The 24,543-nt window shown below is 45.7% G+C and overlaps 1 protein-coding gene across 2 annotated transcripts; it reads right to left on the bottom strand.

Annotated features, from left to right (window-relative positions):
* Positions 1-36: 36 nt before the first annotated feature.
* RIPK4 (receptor interacting serine/threonine kinase 4) lies at positions 37-24,543 on the bottom strand. Of its 2 annotated transcripts, XM_017811065.1 has the most exons (8): positions 24,148-24,543; positions 15,058-15,349; positions 7,014-7,162; positions 6,161-6,210; positions 4,973-5,131; positions 3,944-4,050; positions 3,170-3,422; positions 37-2,202 (listed from the first exon to the last, which is right to left on the bottom strand). In XM_017811065.1, exons 1-8 carry the CDS (start codon positions 24,327-24,329, stop codon positions 1,025-1,027), a joined length of 2,370 nt encoding a protein of 789 aa, XP_017666554.1. In that variant the 5' UTR covers positions 24,330-24,543; the 3' UTR covers positions 37-1,024. The 2 variants fall into 2 exon arrangements, with proteins under 2 accessions (XP_017666554.1, XP_017666555.1); XM_017811066.1 differs by lacking the exons at positions 15,058-15,349; positions 24,148-24,543 and adding an exon at positions 13,084-13,156.

Here is a 24,543-nt window from a genome sequence, read left to right on the forward strand (position 1 = left end):
TTGCTTTAATTAACAACTACAAAATACAGACAGATATAGAACACAATCTTTTATTAATAACAGATCACATTTGTACTTTGAAAAGAGTGAAATTAAAAGGCGTATTAAAACATACCCACTCTAAGCAATCTATTTTCTTCAGTAGAAAAAAGCATACAACAGGTAGAAATCCTATATACACAGTATATCAGTCTGGTCATCGGCCCCTCCAAACATTGTTTTGTAAATTGGTACAACAGTGTGAGAATATACCATCCAGTTCCAGTCCAGTACGAATTTTAGCTTTTGACTTGTTTATTTAAGACAAACCACTAAGCACTTAGTTCAGCTTACTGATTTTAGAATACACACAAGGTGGTACTGCATATGAAGACACCAGTGTTAAGCTTTTACTTCTGCTTATTATTTTTGGAATCCTGCATTGCTATTAAGTCTGCCTCGTAAATTTTGAGTACGTGGAAATCTGTAATCAATGTCTCCATTAAAAAAAGTACCAGAAACATGATTATCTTAAATAGCTCTTTCCTCATCTCTTGCGTTAACTTCAAGCAGATTGGTGTTTTATTTATTCTACATTGGAGGCGTTCAGCCCAAAATACAGATCACTGCAGTAAACCAGAAATCTATGAAATATTTTTGTTTTGTTTGAGGAAAATAAAAAAGCATAATGTTAGTTCTTAAATTAGTTTGGCACATTAAACAAAAAAAAATAAAAAGGCGGCAGGGGGAACCCACAAGTCACATCCTTCTCTCACAACACTCTCAGGAGGGGAATGTCCAGATCCAGCCAGGGCAGGGCATGTGCAGAATGAATGACACAGACCACGGCGTGGCAGACTCCAGCTCGGGGCCTTACATCCACGTGCAGTCTCATCACACATTCAAACTTCTGCTGGCTGCACCTCAGTCCATCACTGACACCGCTGGTGGGGTCACTGCACAGCTGCAGGAGGCCCTGAGGAGCTGAGCTCCAGCAGCCTCCTCACACCAGGTACTAAAAAGTATCACTTCTGGCACCTTTGGCTTAAGTGTCACTCAACAACACAGTAAGTGAGCTATTGCTGCTCTGCTGAGCGAGGGGCAGCGGGGTGTGACACTTGGGCCTCGGCATGTCAGTGTGCGCCCCGTGCTTCAAGAGAACCTCGACTGTTTTCGCGTGCCCTCCTCGCGCAGCCAGGTGAAGAGCTGTGAACCCTTCGCTGTCAGGCACGTTGATATTTTCTGCACTGACAAGTTCTTCCACTACCTCAGAGTGCCCGTTTTCTGCAGCAAGATGTAAGGCTGTCCTGTCTAACGGGCCCCTGGCCAGAACGCTGGCCCTTTCCTCCATCAGCAGCTTTGTTGTGGCCAAGTGGCCGCTGCGCGACGCCAAGTGCAGAGCCGTGTAACCCTCTGCCGTGGCTGCCTCGATGTCTGCGCCGTGCTTCAGGAGCAGCCTGGAGGTGCTGGTGTGGCCGGTTTCAGCAGCTATGTGCAGGGCAGTCTGCAGGAGGGCGTTCTGGACGTTGACATCCGACTCCAGGTCTATGAGGAGCCGGGCGACGCGGTAGTGCCCTCGCTGGGCGGCCAAGTGCAGCGAGGTCCTTCCGTCCACGGTCTGCACGTTCACGTCCGCTCCCCGCTGCTTGGCCAGGAGCTTCACGATGGGGAGGTGGCCCTGCCAGGCAGCGTAGTGCAGTGGCACCCAGTCGTCCTTCCCCTTGATGTTCACGTTGACGCCTCTCCTCAGCAGGATCCGCACGATGTTCTCCTGGCCGTACTGACAGGCTATGTGGATGGGGGCTCTGCCTTCAAAATCGACCTCGTTTAGGGAGGCATTCTTATCAAGCAGCATTTTGGTGCTGAAATCATCCCCGTTTTGGGCAGCAAAGTGAAGGGCAGTCCACTGGTCCTCGTCTTTGGCATTAACGTTGATTTTCCTAGCCATAATCAGCTCCACGATGCTTTTAACTTTCTTCTCAATGGCTATGTGAAGAGGGGTGGATCCTTTCTTGTTGGTGAGGTTAGGGTTAGCGTTGTACAGGAGGAGCCACTTGACACATTCTTCTTGACCAGCTTCAACAGCCAAGTGCAAAAGGCTGGAGTTCCCATCTAAAACAATATCAACATCTTGAGGCTGGAGGATCTTCATCAGCTTGCTGGTATCTCCAGACAGAATTGCCTCCGTTAGCTTCCTCTTCTGTATGTCCGTAGTACCAATATCTAAATGGATATGAGGAAGAAAATTTTTACAATGAGGGTGGTGAAACACTGGAACAGCAGGTTGCCCAGAGAGGTGACAGATGCCCCATCCATGGAAACATTCAACTTGATCTAATTGAAGATGTCCCTGCTCGTTGCAAGAAGGTTGTACTAGATGACCTTTAGAGGTCCATTCTAACCCCAACTGTCCTATAATTCCATGGAAAAGACATCATCACATTTCTGATACCCATCAAACCTTACCTGGCCATGACTAACAGATATGCTGGCTTCAGCAATGAGTTGACTGCAAACCAATCCACCCTTCTGTCCCACAACTGTCCCAGAACAATTTCAGGTCAAATTTGGAACCCCACTAACTCTGTTTCTTGTGACATGAAGACCAGAGGATGCTGTGGTTGATCTCTCTGTGCTAATCATTGTTTACTCAACTGGAAAATAGATGTCTGGGTTTTGCAGCACTGGACTGAAAAGTGAGGGGGGCTTTATTACATTGTTCACAGGGGCTGCTGAGAGGGTGGCTTGAGTCTTCTGCAAAAACAAAGGTGCTCAGATTTAGGCTTGGTATAACTGAAAAAGCCACAAACTCAGCTGACCTGACTGGGCATTGGCTTTAATCCCACTTCAAGCGGGATGCTGGACTATGTGACCTCCCTTCCAAACCAACCTCTACGTGACTGATTCTACAACTGCTTTGATGGGAGTTCAGGTCACTCCTTTTCAAAGAGTAAATGAGATTTATTATTTCTCATTAGATCACATTTGGGAACCACATAATGTTCTTTTATTTATATTTATTTTTTTCTTTTAAATAACTACCTCCAGTAAACAAATCTGTAGCGCTGACAGCAAGAGAAAGCAAGGCTAACAGTAATGTCCAGAATGTTATTCTTTACATGACTACTCTCCAACCCATTGACTCCCATGCCCCAGTCCAAACAACTACAAAGAAAAACTTGACCATTACCTGAACTCTCCCTTTCAAAGGAAAGGGAAAGGGAGCCTCTGGATGAAAAAGCTGAATCTACAGATGAAACTCCTGAAAGCCGCTTGTCACTGGAGGCAAGTTTGGACTCAGAGGAGCTGCGGCTGAGATCCTCGGGGCCTTCCATAGTCTGTGAAATCCCTGAATCCAACTGAGACAATAACTCTGAGAGACTGTAATCCTTAACTGACGGTAGACCAGGCTCCTGTTTCTTCTGAGACAGTGCACAAATCCCCTTCAAGAGAAGCACACAAGCATTTTAGAAGGGTCAGCAAAGAAAACTGAGCACGAGGCCCTAGAGAAGAAACATAAATTTCTTAATTTGCAGGTGGCCTTTACAGACTATTTGTATTAAATGAAAACTATGAACCAGGTCGCTGAAATTTTTCCAGAAGCAGGAGGGCAGCTTCCATCAGTACTCACACAGCCAATAAAGCTATGTGGCTCTTCTGTCTACAGTGGTTTTTAAGATCAGTAACATCCACATCATTCCAGCTTTTGTTTCCTAACTGTCTTGCTCTCCCTCAACAGAGTAAGATCCACTTGCATTTGGTGCTGCACTGAGGTTTTCCTGAGCTCATTTCATGCTCCTGCTGTCACTTTGGCATTCCAGTCCTTCACCAAGACCCACTTCTATCAGGCAAGGCAGTGCTCAAAAGCAGCAAAGAGAAGGTTGCTTGGGACGTTACAGGTCACAGAGGAAACTGTTCCTCACAAAACCCATCATGTTTGAACAAGAAGTGAAAGAGAAAATACCTCAGGCTGCTGCTCCGGGGAATTCTTGGTGTCCAGGTCCTGAGTTATCATCTCTTTTGTTTCATCTTCTGGTTTTTCACAGAGGGCCTCTGTTTGTGAAGTGATTTCTTCGAAGAAAGTAAGAGAAGGTTTTAGGGTTTTCTTACAGGAGACTTTGAGATGCCCTGCTGTCTCTCTCTGGCAATAGAACTTAACAGCTTTGAGATACTGTGGAAGAAAGACTCCAATTCTGACTATTCCACCTAACACCTCATCAGTGGGCACAAGAGTGCAGCGAAGCAAAATGTGCACAAGGCTGCCCAAACAATTCATTTTTACATTCAAACCAGACTGGTGTTACACAGTGGCTACACTGCAGGATTGACTGTGAAATGAGAACCAATGCACTGCTGGCAGACTTCGACATGTTTATTAAAATACAGGATCCCTTCAGTCCCCATTCCTTGTTTGAGCAGAAGGAGAGGGAAGAGGCAAATCTCCTCCATTAATGCTAAATGGTGGAAGCACTTGCTACATCCTTCTGCACGTTTGAATTCCTAACAGGTGCTTTGGACAAGTTCAAGCCTTTCACCAGAGTTGCCTTTTATTGAAGAAAAATGACGGTACAAATGGTTTCGTTACAAGAAAATAACTCAGTTTCTCAACACACAAGAGCAAATTTCAAGAGCCAGGGCTTTCAGTGCTTTGGTATGGTGAAAACCTGAAAACCACACCAACTCCAGCTTGCCCTCTGCCCCAACACACACAATCAGAAATGATCACAATTTCTGGCTAAATGGATCGACTGGTTCAGTACCAGGCTTGCTCCTGACCCGTTTACATAACACCGTCATGGTCAGACATGTCCTCGGATAATCCCTTCCTCCACAAATGAGTAAGTGGCCTGTATCATTGTCTCTGCCACACAATGTGCTCTATTTATTCTGTCACAGAGGTTCACAGCATTTACCCCAAGGATTAGCAGAGTCCTGAGCAGTAACGTGACTCACAGAAGAATAAATGGGGAGCCAAGTTACGAGGAAATCTTACCTTGAAATGTTGGCCGTTCACCAGGATCATCTTGCCAACATTTTTGCATCAGTTTGATCAAGTTATTACATGAATGAGGTCTGGATTTGGAAACAGCAGGTAGCTCTGGGCGGTGGCCTTTAACTACTTTTACCATAATATGTAAAATGTTGTTTTCCTCTGTAAAGCAAAGGCAACACAAATTAAGATCTCCCAGCAAAAGGAATCATTTCTCTTTTGTCTAAGAGCATTAAGAGTGCTGAAATTTTGTTTTCATGCATTTTTTTTCGGAGTTCTTATCAACAGGGGGAAAAAAAGATGGTTGTCTTCTCCCACAATACATTTTTCAATGCAGTAACACCTGCTCTCCCATGTATCAGTTAAAAACAATTGTCCATGAGCGACTGTGCTCTTTCTCCATCCAAAAAAAAAAAAAAGACACAGAACCAGAGGAAAAAAAACTCAAACATTTCTTTGCTACCTCTCTTTTGTATTTCCATATCTGCTGCGAGAAAACTGAACCTTAAGTTTTATTTAGAGCAAGTACCTGAAGTGTTCATAGAGGTGAAGGAAGAACACGAATCAAGAAGTGCCATAATGTGGCCCCTGACTGTGAACCAACCATTGGGCTAAACGGAATCTCTCACAGGGAGGAAAAATTAATAGTAGACTGGAACTTGTTCAGACATGTCTGCTATACATAGACCAGTCATAGACACAGGAAAAGTCATAAAGAATAAATAGCTGCCTGTTGAGAGGTGCATCTACTGTGGGGTGGAACAAGGCTTATTCTCACAGACAGCTTGCCTTTTTTTTTTTTTTTAAAGGAACAAATCTGTACCCACAATCTACAAATAAACTACAGAACCTCTCTACAGAGAGAAGACAGCAGAGCTGCCTGCCAGGTTGGCTTTGCCAGCATATCAGAAGTCTGAGCAGGCCACACACCAACGTGGAGCTTCATGCAGCAAACGCCAGCGGGAGCAAAAAGGGGCAGACAAGGGCCCCTGCAGCAATATGGGCTCTGTTTTTATGAGTAGGACACAGGAGGACTTATATTTGTGATCAGAACTGGAGAACTTAAAAGGGTTTACCACGCAAGTGTGCAGGACTTTGGAGGTCATACACATAATCTGGGGCTGGTGGGGCAGGAAGCGTACTTATCAGTGGGAAAATGGAAAAATATTCCAAGACAAACCCACAACTTACCTGCAAAAGGCTTCTTTTGTGTGAGAACTCCCCAAACCACAATGGAAAAGCTACCAAAAATAAAAAAGCAAAAAAATTATTTCTAGAAAATAGCAATTTTTAAATTTTATTTTTTTTAAACAAAGCAAAAAAACCCACAGAAGTATAATTTATTTTTCTATGTTCCTAGGTTATTTTCTTTGTCCCTCCACTTCTGCATCTAATTCAGCTGAACACACACAGCAAGATGCAGCCAAGAACCACGACTTCAAAGTCAAGCTTTTGCAGGGAGGAACCTGAGGCAGCAAACAGAGGGACTTGCTGGAGGCTGCCAAGTTCTTGGTAGCATTTACCAACTACCCCACATCAACACTGACAAAATCAGAGAGCAGCAAAGCATTACAGTGGATTTAATTTAATGCTTTTACCCTGTGAGACGACTTTAAAGAAATACATTCCATTTAGAATAACACATATCTCTTTAATCTACAGCTCTGATTTCCTTTTCCTAATCATCTTGCCATGAAAGAACAGCCAAAGACCTAGTGATGAAATCCACTGAAGATAACTAAGAATTCTGTCACAGACTCAAGAAGTAGGTCAAGATGTACTTTTAGATGGGACATTAAAGGTGGGCAGAGTGCCTCCCATGCCAGTTGCTAATAAATAACTTCAAGACCAAGGATCAGATGCAGTTTTTTTTTAAAAGGCCTCTACCCTGTAAAGGCTTTGCAAAAAGCAAAGCAAATGTGACACGTGAGGCTCTAACTAGATTTAGGGGTTTCATACTTCATTAGGTTTTATAACCAGAAAAAGAGGGCTCGTTTTACAGCATTACCAACAGTGGTTTTAAGTGTTTTTGTAGTTAACTGACCTGTACACATCATGTTTGGTGTCAAAACACCTGTTTTTCTCTTTGATGCGCTCTGGAGGAAGGTAGGCAATTGTGCCACACAAGCCATCCATGCTGATGTCATGGGAATGGGACAAGCCATTGCACTTTGCAAGTCCAAAGTCAGAAATCTGCAAGGAAAAAAAAAAAAAAAGGAGGAGGGGAGAGGAGAAGAAAAGTACAGGGTACCATTAGATTTTTCAAGGTGTTCACAAAAAATTTTCAGCAAAGAACTACAGGTGTAACAGGATGACCCAACAAATACAGTGAGCTGCTGTTCAGAAATATTAAGCCAGGAAAACACCTCTGGAAGCGTAATGCCCTGGTAGGATTTTCTTGATGGTTAAGCTAAAAGAAGCAAATAAAATAAAGGCAAGCAGTTTTTGCAAGCAGCAGCATGTCAGCCCATTACATAGCAAACACAACAAACAGTCAAGACAATTTATTGTAATTTAAACCCAGTCAAATTTAGGTAGTGCAAACTACTTTAATATAATTATTGGTCCTGCCACCCCCTTTCCCTACGTAACCTCACGTTGTGTGCTGTGTTTAAACATCCTGGGCTCTCCAGTGAGCTCTAGAGAACTGCCCTTCCAGACACCACTGTTACACTGACCATGCCAACAAGGACCAAACCCAACACCAGAGCCACCAAATGTTTTAAAAAAAAAAAAAAACAGATGAAAACACACACACACACACACACATCCAAAACCCACACAGGGAATTCTTTCTGGCAACCAGGAGATGCAGCAAGTTGGAGCAGTGACGCAGCGAACGCAGCTGAAATGAACAAAACAAGTGACAGCAAGTTTATATAAAAAGGACACACCTCCACTTTAATTTGAAGTGTCAAACAAATATGCATTCATTTGCTCTCAAGGGCATACCAATCGTTGAGCAAACAGATAGGCAAGGAATTTCCTTTGTCTTAGTTATTTCCCACTGGACAAAAAATGTCTATTATGTTAAGTGGAAATTTCAAGGAAAGTCAAGTCTTTTTGGACCACTCAGCCCACTGATTTTTGCCTACATGTTAGGTAAGATTCCCCCTCACCCCGACTTATACATGCTTTTTATCTAATAAATACTCAGGTCTTTCAGTGACTCATTCCCCTTTTGATCTTCACAGCTTCTCCTTTGAGAAAGTTCTCCCTCAAAACAACAAGCATAATTAAAAAAAGCTTTTTTTTTTTTTTTTTTTTGAGTGATGCATCTCTAAATTAGCCTCACCTTAGCACCCCTGCTTAAAATAAATACTCAGGTCTTTCAGTGACTCATTCCCCTTTTGATCTTCACAGCTTCTCCTTTGAGAAAGTTCTCCCTCAAAACAACAAGCATAATTAAAAAAAGCTTTTTTTTTTTTTTTTTTAATAGGCTGCGACTTTACACTTTCAGAAGTTTCTCTCTAAAGATACCACAAAACCAGTTGTAACATGTGTCCATTACTGGAAAGGGAGAAAACTGCTGCCAGCTTCAGCCTCCTGGAGAACAGGCAGGTTACACAGCCATGCTAGGAATCTCCCTTTGCCATAAAACAAACAAAGCAACCCACACAGCCTCAGGAAGAACCTCTCCCATGGACAGAGAGCTCAACAGAGGCATTCTCAGGAGATGGAGAAGTCCTGTCCCCTAGCACACAGGTATATCCAACCTGCTGTCCATCTGTGTCTTAAATCTGCGGGGTAATGTGAGAATGAGTGGAGAAAAAAAAAATGAAAGGGAAAAAAAGGGGGAAAAAGAGAAAAAAGTGTAGTCAGCTGGAGGAATAGTTGCTTGTGGGGTTGCAGTCTCAGTGGGGGATTGCTGGACTCCTCAACAAGCCAAGCAGTGGAGTTCAGGAAAGCTGCAAGGAGTCAAGAAACCCGGGTTTGCGATCCAGCTTAACTCTGGGAAGAGCTGAATCGACCACCCCGGGAAGCGCTGCATGAGTTCGGGGCACTTAGTGCTCCACGGGGAGAACAAAAGCACAGCCCCAACATCCCACAAGCCCCGTAGTGCTCCACCGGGAGAACAAAAGCACAGCCCCAACATCCCACAAGCCCCGTGGTGTCAGGGTAAGGGATGAACTGAACGCTGCAAGTCTGAACGGATCCGACTCGGAGAAGCGCCGCTGTCCTTTGATTAACGCGGAGCAGAGGCTTGGATACACCTCAAGAAATCCAGGCATAATTACAGCCATTCACCTTCCTCTTTGTCTAAACAATGCACAGCGTTTCCTCCTGTGTCAGTTAAGAAATAGAGATGAAATGCAGGCAGCACAGTGACACTCCTACCTTCAGAGCCACCAGCCATGTGGGAATGTAAGGCTGGGGGCTAAGGCAGGAGCTAAGCACGTTAGATAGAAAAAGTCTCAGTCACCCTACAAACTAAGAAATGGCTAAAGTACATAGAATATCCCCCCTAGCCTAGCAAAAACTTCACCTTGTAGACCTGCCCCTACCTACTGTGAAGGACTGCGTTTTATACCAATTAAAAGGAAATTCACCTGTAGAGCAGGGCTTTGATCATACCAAACCCTGCAGAAAGCACTGGAAATTGGGGAATTGTTTATCTTGCAGGCTGCGACAAAACAGTGAGATTCTGCAGACAGCTTTTTGTGGCTTTTATTAGTTCCTTTAGGGTAAATTTTCCACAACTGCACGGTGTGTTTAGTTATGCAGCTTCTTTAAACACCAGTGGGAACTGCGCAGTGGGTGGAAGATACAGCCACTTAACTTACCTATTTTGCCTTTAAACTGCTTGCCAGGTACCTCGTTCTGCAACACAAGGCACCCTTGCTGGTGCAGGCAGTGGAAGTGGAGCAGCCCTCCCCACTCCCTCCTCTGCATCCCCACTATCCCTGCAGCCCACCCCGGGATCTGCCCTGCGAACCCGCAGTCTCGCTCCTCGCACCGGTTATTTTTATTCCAGGTGGGTCCCACCGTGCTTCAAAAGCACCCCTGGTATCAGCAGAGCTGAGAGGAGACACGGAGGCGACAGAGGCTTCATGCAAAACCCGCGGTGAAGGGGTAGGAAGAAGAGAAAAGGAAACCTTGGCCAGAGCCCACGCAGACAGTGGGATGGTTCATGTTCAGACAGCTCCGCTCCTTAAAGGTCTGCATGAGAACAAACACGTGAGCACCGGCTGGGGAGGGGAGCTGCACGTGTTTTCCTTCCTTCCCAGCAACACTGACTTTACCGAGAGATCCCAAGACCTGGAGATTTGGGTTTCTTTCCTTTTTTTTTAAGTTTAGTTTGTTTTAACTTGAGCACACCGTGCACACTGGCCTTTCTCTGCCTCTGTCGTTTGTGGATTTTTTTTTCCATTCTGGTTTGTAGAAAAACACTCACTTGCAAAGTTTTAGCTGGTTTGGGTTTGTTAAAGTATTTTTTGTAATTTTTTTTTTTTTTAACTAGAAGATATGCTCACATAACTACAGTGGTTACTACAGTCAGCTATTCCCGAACACTGCAGGGATCTAGCTTGGAAATCAGTGTTTGGAAAGTGTTTTCTTTAACTAATGACTCCTGACAGACCATCCTGAACTGTGCCCTTAGCTCCTTATGTCCTGAATGAGCCCATAGCTCCTGATCCTGCATGGCATTTTCCTGCAAGTAAGACTCAAGAACCCACTGCCACGGACTCAGGGACAGAGTTCAACAAAAGGTTTTTTTCATGAAATAGGTAACAAATCCATCAGATTAATTTTTAATCGCTTGCTGGCACATCCAGTATTTGTCTCTGTCCAAAGTCTGTTGTGCACCTGCATGTTGAGAATGCCACCACATTTGTCTACAGGGTTTTCAGATGTCTGGGGGTGGGAGGGTTGCTTTGTTTGGTTGGTTTTTCTGGGGGTAAGGGAGAAAGGCTCTTTGATTCAGTTTTGTTCTTTAAGAAAGACAGAAATTTTTAGGAAATATGCACACGTTTGGACTACTAAAAATTATGATTAAAAATTAACTCCAGGTATAGACACAACCAGCATCTGCACTTCAAACCTATTTCATTACTTCAGTGTTTATGAACACACTTCAGTTAGCTACTAAAAGAAGTCTTTCTGAAACAGGCTATATTTCCATCCTTTTCCAGTCTGCCCTGAAACCTTAACTCCTCAAAACCCATTTCAGGTGGGACAATTGTAATGCTTCTCTTCAGAAGCAGCACGAACCAAAGCCAAACATCCATTTTAATCCATCATAAATCTGCATTACTGTAACAAGGGTGGTTTTGTTCCCTCCCCTGTGCCACCACAATTAGATCAATCAGAGAATTGATCAAGGTGCAAACCAGCTTTGTTGGTTGGGATTAAAGAGCCATACAACAACAGCCCTGCATGGAAACCTTGATCAGGAAGGGTGGGAAACAGCCAGAAGGGACACACAAAATAAAGATTCTCCTCATTTCTGATAACAGCAGAGCAATTGCAGCTGATAACAAAGTGGCTGTGCTAACTACATCAGGTATTCTAATAAAGAGAGACAACTGCTCTTCACCAGCCTGGCCTCTGGGTATCACTTGGACCTGCACTTAACCACCTACATTAAGAAGATTTCCGATCAAGAAATTTGCCATCTGACTAGGCTGCCTCTAAATCCATGCTCAGAAATTCTGCAGCCTCTTCTTCAGCTGAAACAAGTAAAAGTGAAGATCACTTCTACTACCCATGTTTAGCAAGACCATCAGCACAGTACAACACAGCAGCAAACTTCACTCTCCACACTGGTTTAAACTGGAGAACTGGGGAGGGGATAAAAGCAACTACAGTGAGCTCACAGCAGTGCACAGCTGAGGGCAGCTCATTCTGCTTCGAGTTCTTTAAAAGCAAAATCTGGGAGATGAAAAATAACTGGTCGGGCTTGCCTCTGTGTGTGCATGAACCCACACATACACACATGTATCTGTGTGTGTGTACACATATATATGACAAGATGAGGAGCTGCAAAAAATCAGGCTGGAGAGCAAGAGAAGCAAGAACTTTAAAATAAGGCTTTTGCCCTGAAGTATTAGGCTGCGGGTTGACTTCATTTTAAATACCTGAGCAAAAACCAACACTCTTGACCATGAGATACTGAAGATAAGAAACCTGGGAAGCAGCAGAGAGAGAGAGCACGAGGGCATGGGCAGCTGGCAACAAGTCAGGGTATGAGATTTCTGCACGTGGTGGGGTGTTTAGTCTCCTGCAAAGGGCCCCTGGACAGAGATCACATCCAAGAAGGGATCACAGCAAACCCACAGCCCACGAGGGCAGTGCTGGAATGTGGCATTGCTTCCCCTGTGCCAGTGATTGCCACATCACAGGTAGCTCAGGGGAGACAACCAACAACGTGCACGGAGGGCAGGAGAGATGAAGCAGCAGCTCATAAGACGTGGGGGAGTTAAGCAAAAAATAGGTATTGAACAGCCTGTAAATACTGGAAGGCTGCATATATGCACTGGAGAAAGGGGCAGGGAGGATCTTGGTACAACTAGAAGCAAGAGGTTGATAGTAAGGAAAAGAAAAAATGCAGGTTGATCCCTGCTAACAAAGCCTGCCTGGGTATGGGATAATCCTCCCAAGGAAACCACACTGCTTAAGGCAACCAAGGTGGAGCAAGACATGGTAGGAAAGGGAGGTCCCACCACCAGCTCCCAAGGGAGGATGCATGAATCCATCCTCCAAAAAACAGCAAAGCTTCACCTTGTGTTGCACGTATTATACCCACGTATTTTAAACCCCCAAGGAATCCCCCAACGAGCCTTTGGTAAAGTTAATATCTCTCTATCTGTATCCCTGCTCGGGCTAATCCCATCCTCTTAATTACCCTCCCAAGGACAAAATTCAGCACACACTTATGTAAGACACAGGCTTTATGATATGGAGGCACCCACTTGATGATAAGTTCTGTAGAACAGCACTGTGTTAGTCATCAGCCTCACTTGGGGCTTTACAGTGAGCACTGTCCTCGTAAAAGAAGGAGGGTGTGTTGCCATTTAACCCGAGTATGGCACAGCAGCATTTCTAATGTGCTCCACTGCAAGGCTGGCTGTTTCCTGGCTCAAGGGCAAACAGTTTATAAAAGTCTTCCCTACCTCCAAACTCATCTTTTGCAGCGTGCAACATCTCTTCACTCACCTCAGGATTCTGTTAGGGACAGGTCACCTGCTAAATTAATGCTAACATTTAAAAAAAAACACCTCCATCAGCAGCTCCAGTAGCCTTCCAGCAAGAAAATTCACATTAAATCAAGCTGCAGGGTCTGAAATTTAATTATGAGTTTCACGTCACACAAAAAGAAGGTTTGGGGCCACACTTTTAAAGTGAAGGCGCCTCACAGAACACGTTCATCTCTTGTTTTGCATATAGGTTCCTAGGTCTGCTTTGCTGCTTGGAGGGGTTCCCAAGATGCCTGCAGATGTAAAGGACTGCTGGCTGGAAAAGGTTTGGATTAGACCATTCTTTTCTGAACTTCATGGGAAGGGTCTGAAGACCTTCATGCGTTTCATGAGTGAGTAGCAACAGTTTAGGGATGTCAGCAATGACCTCACCAGAAACTTTTTTAGTTTTTGTACATTTTGCACTTTGCCCCCTCGTATTACATCACCACCCAGATACAGGCTGTACAGCAGGCAGAATATCAGGCATTTCAACCTCCTGAAACAGTGAGAAAAATACAGCCTTCATATCTTGGCTCATGGATGAGTCAGGAATTAGGAATTTAAGAAGTTATGCAAGCAAGCATGAACTTTAAGTAAATAAATACCTAGCACAAGCCTCTCAGCACCAGTGTGTGAGAACAGGCTTTCAGCATTTCAGATCCTGATGTTCCTGTATTAATAGCATGACCACCTGTAGATGCCTCCTGCCTCAGAAAGAAAATTCTTCTAAGAAGTAAAGCACTCAGAGGCCCAGTAAAAAAAGCTGAGATTGTCACAAGTGTGATTTCATTAGAGGCTCACTCCTCTCATGGTTCCAACCCTCTCATGACATCAGGAGAGATGTCTTTATTCAATGAAAACTTCAGTTTCAGAAGGGTACAGCCAGACCAAAGCCACTTGACCAGTGAGGGGGGCAGGAAAACAAGGAGCAGATGGATTATGGCACTGCTAAACACACAAACAACAAACAAAAACAAAAAACCAAGTCCTAAGAAACCCAGGAAAAAGCTGTATTTCAGTCTGTTTCCTTTCCCAAAGGAAAGATGAGAAAGCAAGCACAACCTCCTTGGTCCAGCTGTCAAAACAGAACCTCCAACAGAGAAGGCTAACAAGTTTGCTGGCTTACTCTGGAAATGGATAACAAAAAGAATTTCACGCTGTTACAGCCACAAAAAATTCCTTTAGGTGACCTCTGGCAGACACAAACAGTCAGGACAGAGATGCTTGTTCACTGTACATGCTCTGAGCAAATGAAAGGGCAAAATGAGTTGCCTCTGGGAAGGCTTCTCCAGACTCCAGCTGTAAATGAGATTTGTGTATTTAGTGGTGCATACAAAGCCAGGAAGACCCAGACAGAACAAGGCAACCACTGGGAGCTGTGCAAGTGGCAGAGATGATTTAGAGGTTCACACTGCTTTTCTCTCTTTGTTCTCATCTGCCCCATGACCCTGCTGCGAGGAAATTTATAGCAGGACCCATCAGGTCTCAAAACCAGAGTTCACTGCATCCTTCTAAAATTTCAGGGGAGTTCTCACAAGTTTGCTAACTGTACTTCTATTTATGTACCAAAATGGTGCATAATCAGGTGGATTTAGTTTTGGGGTTTATTTGGGTATATTTTCACAGAGTATTCTGAGGTGGAAGGGACCCACAAGGGTCATCAAGTGCCACTCTTAAGAGAATGGATCAGACAGGAATAGAACCCAGAACCTTGGTGTTATTAGCACCATGCTCTAACCAACTGAGCTGATCTCAAGATTTAAATTTGGAGATTGGCACGGTTGGCTCAGTGGGCATTTTCCAATTCAAAAGGAATGCTGCTGGTTTTTCCCAGGCTTTTTGCACCTGGCAGGAGCCACGCGGGAATATCCAAAGGTGAGTCCCTGGCACGGACTGTCCAGTGCATACCTTGACATGGTAGTGGGCATCAAGCAGGATGTTTGCAGGCTTGAGGTCCAGGTGGAGCAGTGGAGGGGACATGCAGTGCAGGAAGTTCATCCCCACGGCTGTCTCGTGGATGATGCGGAAGCGCAGTTCCCAGGGCAGAGGTTCGGAAGCCAGGAGCTTTTCCAGAGACCCCGTTTCCATGTATTCCATGACCAAGCCGACCGGTTCTTTACAGATGCCATAAACAGGGAGGATGTAGCGAAACTTTGCCATTTCCATCTTCCTGGCTTCTTCCAGTAACTCCATGCGCTCCCTGGGTAGGAGAAGGGAAGGTGAAGGATGGAGTAAATTAAATGTTTTTCCTCCCACCAGACATGCACAAAACATTTCTTATAACCCACTTGACTGAACCATGCTACACCTCACCAGCCTGCACTCCAGGTGTATTTCCACGTTTACTAACTCTGTTTTTTATGCTTCTAAAGGACGAAAAACAGGCGAGGCACACACTTCCACAGTGCAAATATCCCGAGCACAAAGCCCATCTCCCCGCTTTGATGTTTATGCTGTGCTGTTAAGAACGAGGACAATACATGCAGAGCCCACATTTACCACTGCTGTAAGTCCTTGGGCTAAAGTCATTAACTTTTTGTGAGTCATAAGGCTGAGTTAATCAGGAGAGAGCACGGACAGCATTGCTCCAGCGGCCATCCACCAACCCAAGTGCTGGGAGAGAAGTCCCTGGGAGCCACCATTTAGGGGAGCAAACTGCCTGCTGTAGCCAGGGAGGCACAACAAAAGCCTCCCTGTCCTCGAAATACAGATTTGACAACTCCATCACTGTGCTCACTCAGCTCCAGCAGATGCCAAAAACTCCCGGTGCAGCATTTTAAATTATGTAACAGGCCCGGTCCTGGCAGGTGTAATGAGCACCCCGGGTTGTTTACAGGTCATTTCAGCCTGACCCTGTGGAGGGTTAAGTGTTACTCAGTCCAAGCTGCAGCCTCCCAGGTCAAGACCCTTAATTGCTGTGCCCTTCCCCTGCACCTCACTCACTTCTGCAACAGCCCAGAGGGACCCACTGGGCATCGAACTGAAAAGAGGAAACAAGTGTCCTCTCCCCAGTCTGACTGTGCCCACAAAGAGGGGCCACAAATGGTTGGTGAAAGAACCTTCAGTCTCTAAAAAACTGCTTTATTAGTGACAATGAACAATACCCAGAGCAGCTTTGGGCTGTGGGTATTGTTCACAATTGGTGACATCACTGTTGCTGTCACCCACCGATGCACAGGAGGACACAGGGAGGTCAGACAGGTCATATTTCCTGAACAGACCCTCTCTTATTTCACAACAGCTCCTGCAATGTACCCAAGATGTGTATGCTATTTAATGCAGAGCAGTACCTGAAGTAACAGGAAGAAGTTTTAACAGAGATGCCTGGTAAGCAGAGGGTCCTACTTTGAAAGAAAAAAAAAACCACATTGCTTTGATGCTCCCCTACCCCTGTGCAGGCGTTCTGGGGTGACCAACTCTCCTGGGAGATATCAGGGTTTAAACATAAAGCTCAGGGAGCACATTCTCAGCAACTGCAACAGCTGATCAGAAGATGTTTGTACCCTCTGCAAGGCAAAAAGCTCTGTTGCCTGGAAAACACCTGGAGACAAATCCTGCCCCAGCCGCAGTCTGTGCCCTGTGCCAGTAACAAGTGATGCCAGTTACTGCTGTGGGAGCCTCTGCCACAGCACAGCTATCAGCTCCATCAAACTTCTTTTTAAAAAAAAATTTAAATCCGAGCTAGAAGCACTCTCCTCTTCCAAAAAGAGAAATGCCGAGTCCAACCTTCATGCAGCAAAGCGAGTCCCCCCAGTGCTTGGATGAGTTGGGGGCAGCACACACCACTCACAGCCTGCAAGGGACCCTCGGTGCTCCCACGTGGGAGCGATTTTGGGAGCTGTCATTTGGCCCTCAGACTCCACATTAGGACAATCCGGTTCCCCTCTGCTTTGCCTGCTGTGGGATGTAAACCCAACCAAAGTAGGAACACGGTCTGCTGCCTGCTCCTCACCTGCTGTGGCAGCCTGCAACCACCTGACTCAGGCAACATTTCACACCAGGAGCAAGTCGAGCTTAGCCAGAAGCATCAGACCTATTTCAGAGGCAAGATCAGGCTGAGAAATGGTTTAAGAGGGACTTACACGCTGAGAGGAAAAAAAAAAGATAAGGGAAATCTTTTCTCTCTATTAACCATGTTGGCTCCTGCTGCTCCCTACAGCAACTTTCTTGTGAAATAATTGCCTTTGCAGACAAGTACCCAGTTTGCTCCTTGGCACGCTGGAAGGGAGTGCCCATGAATAACACAACCAACTCCTTGCCCCCAAGCCACATGCATAGCCAGCATAATTCACCAGGCCTCGGCGGGCTGAGCTCTGGAGTCAGGGATGTAAAATACCTGTCTGAGCCCTCCAAGGCAAGGCAAGAACCCAGCAACAGCTAAAGTCTAGCAAGAACCACCAGGCTCCCGGGGATGGGGTTCTCGGGCTAACAACAGCCTCAGAGAGCATCACCAAAACCACAGAGATCGGCTGCTCGAAATGGGGCATTTTCCCTACAAAAAGAGAATTTTCACTTTCAACAAAATAATAATAAAAAGCTCCCTTTCTGCTTGAACCAGACCCGGTTAACTGAGTGAATTAACTTACTAAGGAACAGGCAAGTGCCCTTTATCTAATTTGCCTGTTTAAATAAAGCCCCCATACAACAGTTGCCACCTTTAGCACTTTCCCATACCCAGAGCATTCAAAACTGAATCAGACAGCGGTCTGGCACAGCCAAGGGGAGACAAGTCGGCTTTCAAATACCTTTCCAAAAGGCCCCTGTCACCTTCAGAAAACAGAAAAGGAAAGAAGACGAAATAAAGAGAGCCAAAAGAGTCATCAGCCAAGCGCTGGAGTGCACTTGCATTACTCGTATTAACACAAACAGCTCGTTAAAACAAGATCTGCATCAGGCAAAGATCAAAGGTCTTTCCCTTCCCTTTTCCCTTACGAGGTGCCACTGGCAGTCGGCTGAGGTGTTCTCAGTGAGCCCATCGCCTCAGTACACAAGTGCTAATGCTGCAACAAAGGATGCTGCAGGGATCCTCCAAGTTCACATTTAACAGATCAAAGGATGGGACGGGGGTGTGTATTACACTGCTCAGTTACTCCTAGCGCTTAGAAATTATTCTGCATTATCCAAAGTGGAGGAAAAGAAAAGCTCCAGGTGGGGTTTCTCAGTCAAGAGGCACAGGACTAGTCTCTGTTATAATAGTTTCTTATTTAACGCCTACACGATTAAAGAGTCAGAATTATCTTCTTTAAGAACCTTGGCTCCATTCCCCTCCCCCTCTAGTACTATATCCTACCATTATGGTAATAAAAATTTAGCAAAAAAGAGAAAAAAGAAAATGAAAAAGGAAAAAAGGAAAAAAAGGAAACGAAAAAGGAAATAAGGAAAAAAGAGAAAGAGGATAAAGGAAAAAGGAGAAAGGATAAAAAGGAAAAAAAAGAAGAAAAAGAAAAAAAGGAGAAAGAGGAGAAAGAGAAAGAAGAGAGGGAAGAGAGGGAAGAGAGGGAAGAGAGGGAAGAGAGGGAAGAGAGGGAAGAGAGGGAAGAGAGGGAAGAGAGGGAAGAGAAAGAAGAGAAAGAAGAGAAAGAAGAGAAAGAAGAGAAAGAAGAGAAAGAAGAGAAAGAAGAGAAAGAAGAGAAAGAAAAGGAAAAAAGGAAAACAGGAAAAAAGGAAAAAGGAAAAAAGGAAAAAAAAGGAAAAAAGGAAAAAGGAAAAAAAAAGAAAAAAGGAAAAAAAGGAAAAATAGGAAAAAAGGAAAAAAGGAAAAAAGGAAAAAGGAAAAAAGGAAAAAAGGAAAAAGGGAAAAAAGGAAAAAGGGAAAAGGGAAAAGGGAAAAAATGAAAAAGGAAAAAAGGAAAAAAGGGATAAAGGGAAAAAATGGAAAAAAAGGAAAAAAAAGGAAAAAAAGAAAAAATGAAAAAAAAAGGAAAAACTTGCAAATAGGACAACTGAGCTCATGTGAATCATGGGGTGCCCACACTTCCCCCTATAATGGACCTAGTAGTAGTATGGCCAGTCTTCGCTGAGCGAAGATTTGGGAAACCCTTCGAGCCTGTGCAGTGGATTTTTTTGGGTGAGACACAGTGTGTGCGCTGAACTGAGCCCACCCTTTAATCCTGAGGTTCATCTGCCGGGTTTCAGGACGTAGGTTTGTTTAGAGTGACCTTCTCTTAGATGGATTGCCTTACAGGGCTGACGAGCTCCATCTGCCCGGGGGGCTGGGAATCGAACCCGGGTGGCAGCGGTGAGAGTGCTGCGCCCTAACCACTAGACCACCAGAGGCCCCAATGGACCTAGAAGACAGGAGCACACGCATCAAGAGCTCTAGTACTGAGTCCAGTGCCAAACAGCATCTTTGTCAGAGAAGTCATTACANAAAAAAAGGAAAAAAGGAAAAAAGGAAAAAAAGGAAAAAAAGAAAAAAGGAAAAAAGGGAAAAGGGAAAAAAGGGATAAAGGGAAAAAGGAAAAAAGGAAAAAAGGAATAAAGGGAAAAAATGGAAAAAATAGGAAAAAAAGGAAAAAAATGAAAAAAAAAGGAAAAAGGAAAAACTTGCAAATATGACAGCTGAACTCATGTAAATCATGGGGTGCCCACACTTCCCCCTATAATGGACCTAGTAGTAGTATGGCCAGTCTTCGCGAGTGAAGATTTGGGAAAGGTCTTTACCCTTCGAGCCTGTGCAGTTGATTTTTTTAGGTGAGACACAGCGTGCGCTGAACTGAGCCCACCCTTTAATCCTGAGGTTCATCTGCCGGGTCTCAGGACATAGGGTTTGTTTAGAGTGACCTTCTCTTAGATGGATTGCCTTACAGGGCTAACGAGCTCCATCTGCCCGGGGGGCCGGGAATCAAACTCGGGTCGCAGCGGTGAGAGTGCTGCGCCCTAACCACTAGACCACCAGGGGCCCCAATGGACCTAGAAGACAGGAGCACACACATCAAGAGCTCTAGTACTGAGTCCAGTGCCAAACAGCATCTTTGTCAGAGAAGTCATTACAGAACAGCCATTTTCAAAGCAATCACAAATATTACATGAATGGGAGACCTCTGACATCCTCAAAAGAGCTGTCTGCTTCCACTCAAAGTCAGAGCCCCGACAGACAGGGCTGCATTCTTTGGATTCTGCAGGAGAGACGAGGGACTTGCTCTTGCCCACCACCTCGCTCCCCAGGGCCCAGCCTTTGTACCACAAACCCTGCCACAAGAACAGCAGGAATTACGGCTGTATCTGCATTTGTGTGTATCCAATCTTTATGCCCTAGAGATAACACTGTTACAAAAACACAGCTTTAAACTCACGAGGCAGTCCTTGCAGTTGTATATTCCCCCACCGCTGCCACCACATTTCCCTAATGGAGTCTGAGACAGAGCAGTTAAAGTTGCTCCAGAGAAACTCAAAAAAGGCCCTGAAAACCTGTCATGGGGCCATTTGTGTTAAACACCTCCAGAGGCAGAGCAGCCAGGCTTCTCTCAGCCCAGGGAAGTCAGGGAATGCAAAAACTGCTGGTGGTGCAGATGGGGTCCACAAAATTATTAACACCTCTGAATTTCTTCAGGAACTCTTTTCAATCTGCATCGTGGCATATGTTTTAAGGGCATACAGCGTCCTCTGCTCTGCAGGGAACATCTTTAATGACCTGCACATTGCTGACCCTCAGAGAAGAACGTGAATAAGAGAATACAGGAAAAACCACTGCGTGGTCTGGGCAGAATATGTTGGGGGAAAAAAGGAAAAAGAAAAAAAGAAAAAAAACTCCTTCTTTCAGGTTAACAGATCTCAGCCCTGCTAACAGACCTCTGTAGCACAGCCCGGGTACCAGAGGATTACAGGTTAAACTGGAGAGCCAGGCTCACTTTTACTCTTTAAGGAGCACGAGGAGAGTATTAGGTTCTACCTACACATCCAGAGGCCAAGATGTTTATTCACCTTCATCGCCTAAATAAACACAGATTCCGCTAACAGCAAGGCATTTCTAAAACCTCCTAAACTTCTAAAACCTCCTAAACTTCTAAATCCTGCTCCGCTCCCAAATCCAGGGTATGTAGAGGGAGGTACACACAGGGCTTTGCTAATTTTTTTTTCCCCAGTGAAGAAGGCAGATCTTTCTACCTCCACAACCCTGCAGTCACCTCCACGGCTGACACCTCCAGTGAGGAGCCCTCTCCAGGAAATGTTGCCTCGTTCACACCCGTCACAGTCTGCACATTTATGTTCAGATGTAAGAGATCCACAAAGGATCCTCTCCAAGATTCCCACCCTTCTTCTCCAGGCCACACTTCCATCCTGGCCCACACGGGTAAAGAGAAGTGGCTTTGCCCTCTCCACTGCAAGTCCTGGGGGAAGAGGCTCCTCCACCTTTCTTTGTCACACTCTTTTCCTTCGGACTTACATCGACCCTCCCCACCTTGAGAGCACCTTGAGTCATATTTGGGAAATGCAATCTCAGGGGACTGGGAAAAGTGGGAGCAAACAAGGTGTTAGGAATGGAATTTGGCTGGATTGTCTGAGAGGGCTTGGGCTTAAAGGTAAAAGCACTTCTGGCTCTACATTCAGTTTTTCTTCTGCTGGAGGCCACTTGGCTCTGTGATGTGATAATTGCCAAGGGAATTACTCCAAATCTCTCACTGTCTGCAGAAGCACAGCAAGAGAGACTACAGAGCGTTACCGAGCCATTACAAACAGGGTTTTAATGTGGTACCAAATAAATACATCAGAAAAAGCCTCCCTGTTTTTCAGTTAATGTTTCTGATACCACTGGCAATTCTGCTAGCTCTTCACAGGGTTCCAAGTAACAGCTAGTCAAGTTAATCTCCTGGATTAACAGTCTAATTACACAGGCTTGTTTCGACCTGCGGACTAAAGAGGCAGTGTTTGATTTTGTCTGTGCCCCCCACCCCACCACTTGAATAGCACAGGTTTATTAGAAAAGTTTTTGGGTGAAAAGTCTCAGTGGAACCAACTCCTGAACGGGAGAGCAACCCAAAACCCAAAGGAGAACTAGTAATAAAAAAAAAAAATGCAGCTAAGCTTTATTTTGTAAGGGCAGCTGCTTCAAAGGCCAGGAACCCTCCAGTTTCTAATCAATGCTCCCCCTCAAGCACAAATTCTACAGTAAAATAAATTAGTGTTTCAAGGATTGGTTTATTGAAATGAATCAGAAGCTGCAGGAGCCCCACCACGCCCTCAAAGTTCCCAAATTCTCCAGGCATTTTTGCTTATTGCACTGGATGTTTGTATGGTCTTCCAGTATGTGCACACCTCACAGCCACTGAGGGACAGGTGGTTCCCTACTGCACACAGGATACATTAATATACAGCTGTGGTAGCAACTCTCAAAATTAATTGTTCATATTAAAATAGGTGACAGCATCCTTTGACTCAGAGTGAAAATTAACTTCTGGAGTAAACTTCCAGATGCGTTTTGCAAACTAAAAGTGTAACAAACGTTCCGGCTTATTTTTAAGACATGTTTTAATCCTAACTGAAAAATTAATCAGCTACAGTACTATTTTGATTAGGCCTCAATAAGCATAAAGCCTGAAATCTACTTTGAAGTTTTAATGGTAGGAGGGCTTGCAAGTTAACCCAATGAAACAACCTCTGCAACTTTGAGGTCTTTTCCATTTAATTCACAGACAGCACATCTACCCTATGCATATATTAAACTCTCCCTTTCCCCTTTCTTAAAAAGGACATTTAATTTCATTTACTATACTACATAAGCCATGCCTATAGCAAAGTCAGCAATTCAGATAATGGAAAAGATGCCTCACAACCCCAGAAATCTTGTAGAAGACGGGCTTACATTTTCAATCTTGAGGCAGCTTATCTCCCTCCTCCTTCAGGATCCACAACAATGAAAACCTTTTGGGACTGAACCAACCTCACTTCTCAAAAAATGAACTGTAGAATCAGCTCATGAATTGGTAAAGATCCCAAAGATCAAGGTGGAGCTGGAAAAGCTCTGTGAATGCGACTGGACCCTACTCACCTCCTTCTGCACAGATGCTGACTGCTGGAAATCACTCCTGTCCCTAAAACAGAAGGATGTTTCTAAAGATGCATCTGGCAGCCTTCCTCTCCTAGGAAAGGAGAGCTGCACTCAGTAGGACCCCATCCCTTGAAGTGTTCAAGGCCAGGCTGGACGGGGCTTTGAGCAACCTGGTGTAGTGGAAGGTGTCCCTGCCCATGGAGGGGTGTGGGAACTTGATGATCTTTAAGGCCCCTTTGAACCCAAACCATTTTATGATCCCATACACAGCATGAGCACAGCACAGTCCATCACAGACCACAGCTACTCACAGAGGGCAGGTGGGCTGGAGGGGGTTCCCACTGTGTGGTACCTTTACCTGCCCTACAACACAGCCCCACACTGGACTGCTCCGTGAGGACTCACCCTGAGCACAGACACACAGGGAGAGGCGCTGGCCCTGAGCTGAACGTGGTGAACACATTTCCCAGCACGTCTCCTTACAGCACCCACTCCCAAAAGACGCCAAGCCCGCGGCTACAGCACCCACACCCCAACGCCCCTCACCCTAAACCTGCTACTACCGCACAGGAGTCACAGCTAACACACCTGCGAGCTAAAGGACTGCTTTGCTCAAGGCAGGGAGCCCACTGAGAAGCCCCTGAGTCCCATTCAGCATTTCCCGTTCGGGACTGGATTCCAGGACCTTTGGAGCCGCAGCAGGCCCACTGCTTTTAGCACAAGCCAACACACGCACAACCTGGGCAGGGCAAAAATGCTTTCCGAGTGGCTCCGAGGGAACAGGCAAGGCACATGGAATATCTGATCCTATCTGCTGCTGTCGGAAGAAAGGGCTGCGAGGCAGGCAAGGCTGCGGATGGGGAGCCCTCAGTCACCCCGCGGCTCCCCCCAGCTGCACATCCACGCAAGGGCAACCGCAGGGAGCTGTGGGGCAACCGAGGGCTCCGGGATGCCCCCGTGGGAAAAGCACCGTCGTCGTCCCCCCCAGATTCCCCTCGTCGCCCCCTTACTTCTCATCCACATGGAGGCTGGGCGAACACTTGATGGCGAGCCAGGTCTTCCAGTGGAGGTGCCGCACCTTGTACACCTGCCCGAACCCCCCCGAGCCGATCTTCTCCCAGCTGCCGAACTCGTTCTCCTCGAAGGTTTTCAGCAGTCCCATGGCCCACGGGGAGCCGCTGTCCTTGGCCATCGCTGCCGCTGTTCCCGAACACCGCCCGGCTCCGCGGAGCGAGCGCAGCCGCCGCCGCTCCCTCCCTCCTTCCCCGCCGTCCGCCCGCCCAGGTGAGTCAGGTGAGTCAGGTGTGTGCCGGGGGGGGACCGGCCCGGCGTCACTTCCTGGGCCGGGCGAGTGGGTGGGTGTTCCAGAGGCCCCTCTTGTCTCCCGGGACCGGGGGAGCGGGGCA

This window comes from Lepidothrix coronata, unplaced genomic scaffold (genome assembly GCF_001604755.1).
Source record: "Lepidothrix coronata isolate B3197 unplaced genomic scaffold, Lepidothrix_coronata-1.0 Scaffold30, whole genome shotgun sequence".
NCBI classification, from domain to species: Eukaryota; Metazoa; Chordata; class Aves; order Passeriformes; family Pipridae; genus Lepidothrix; species Lepidothrix coronata.

Coding starts and splice junctions, on each gene's coding strand:
- RIPK4 (XM_017811065.1), bottom strand. CDS start 24,329: ATGGCCAAGGACAGCGGCTCCCCGTGGGCCATGGGACTGCTGAAAACC. Junction 15,350..24,147: donor AGCCTCCATGTGGATGAGAA/GTAAGGGGGCGA, acceptor TCTCCTACCCAG/GGAGCGCATGGAGTTACTGG. Junction 2,203..3,169: donor CTTTGAAAGGGAGAGTTCAG/GTAATGGTCAAG, acceptor ATATCCATTTAG/ATATTGGTACTACGGACATA.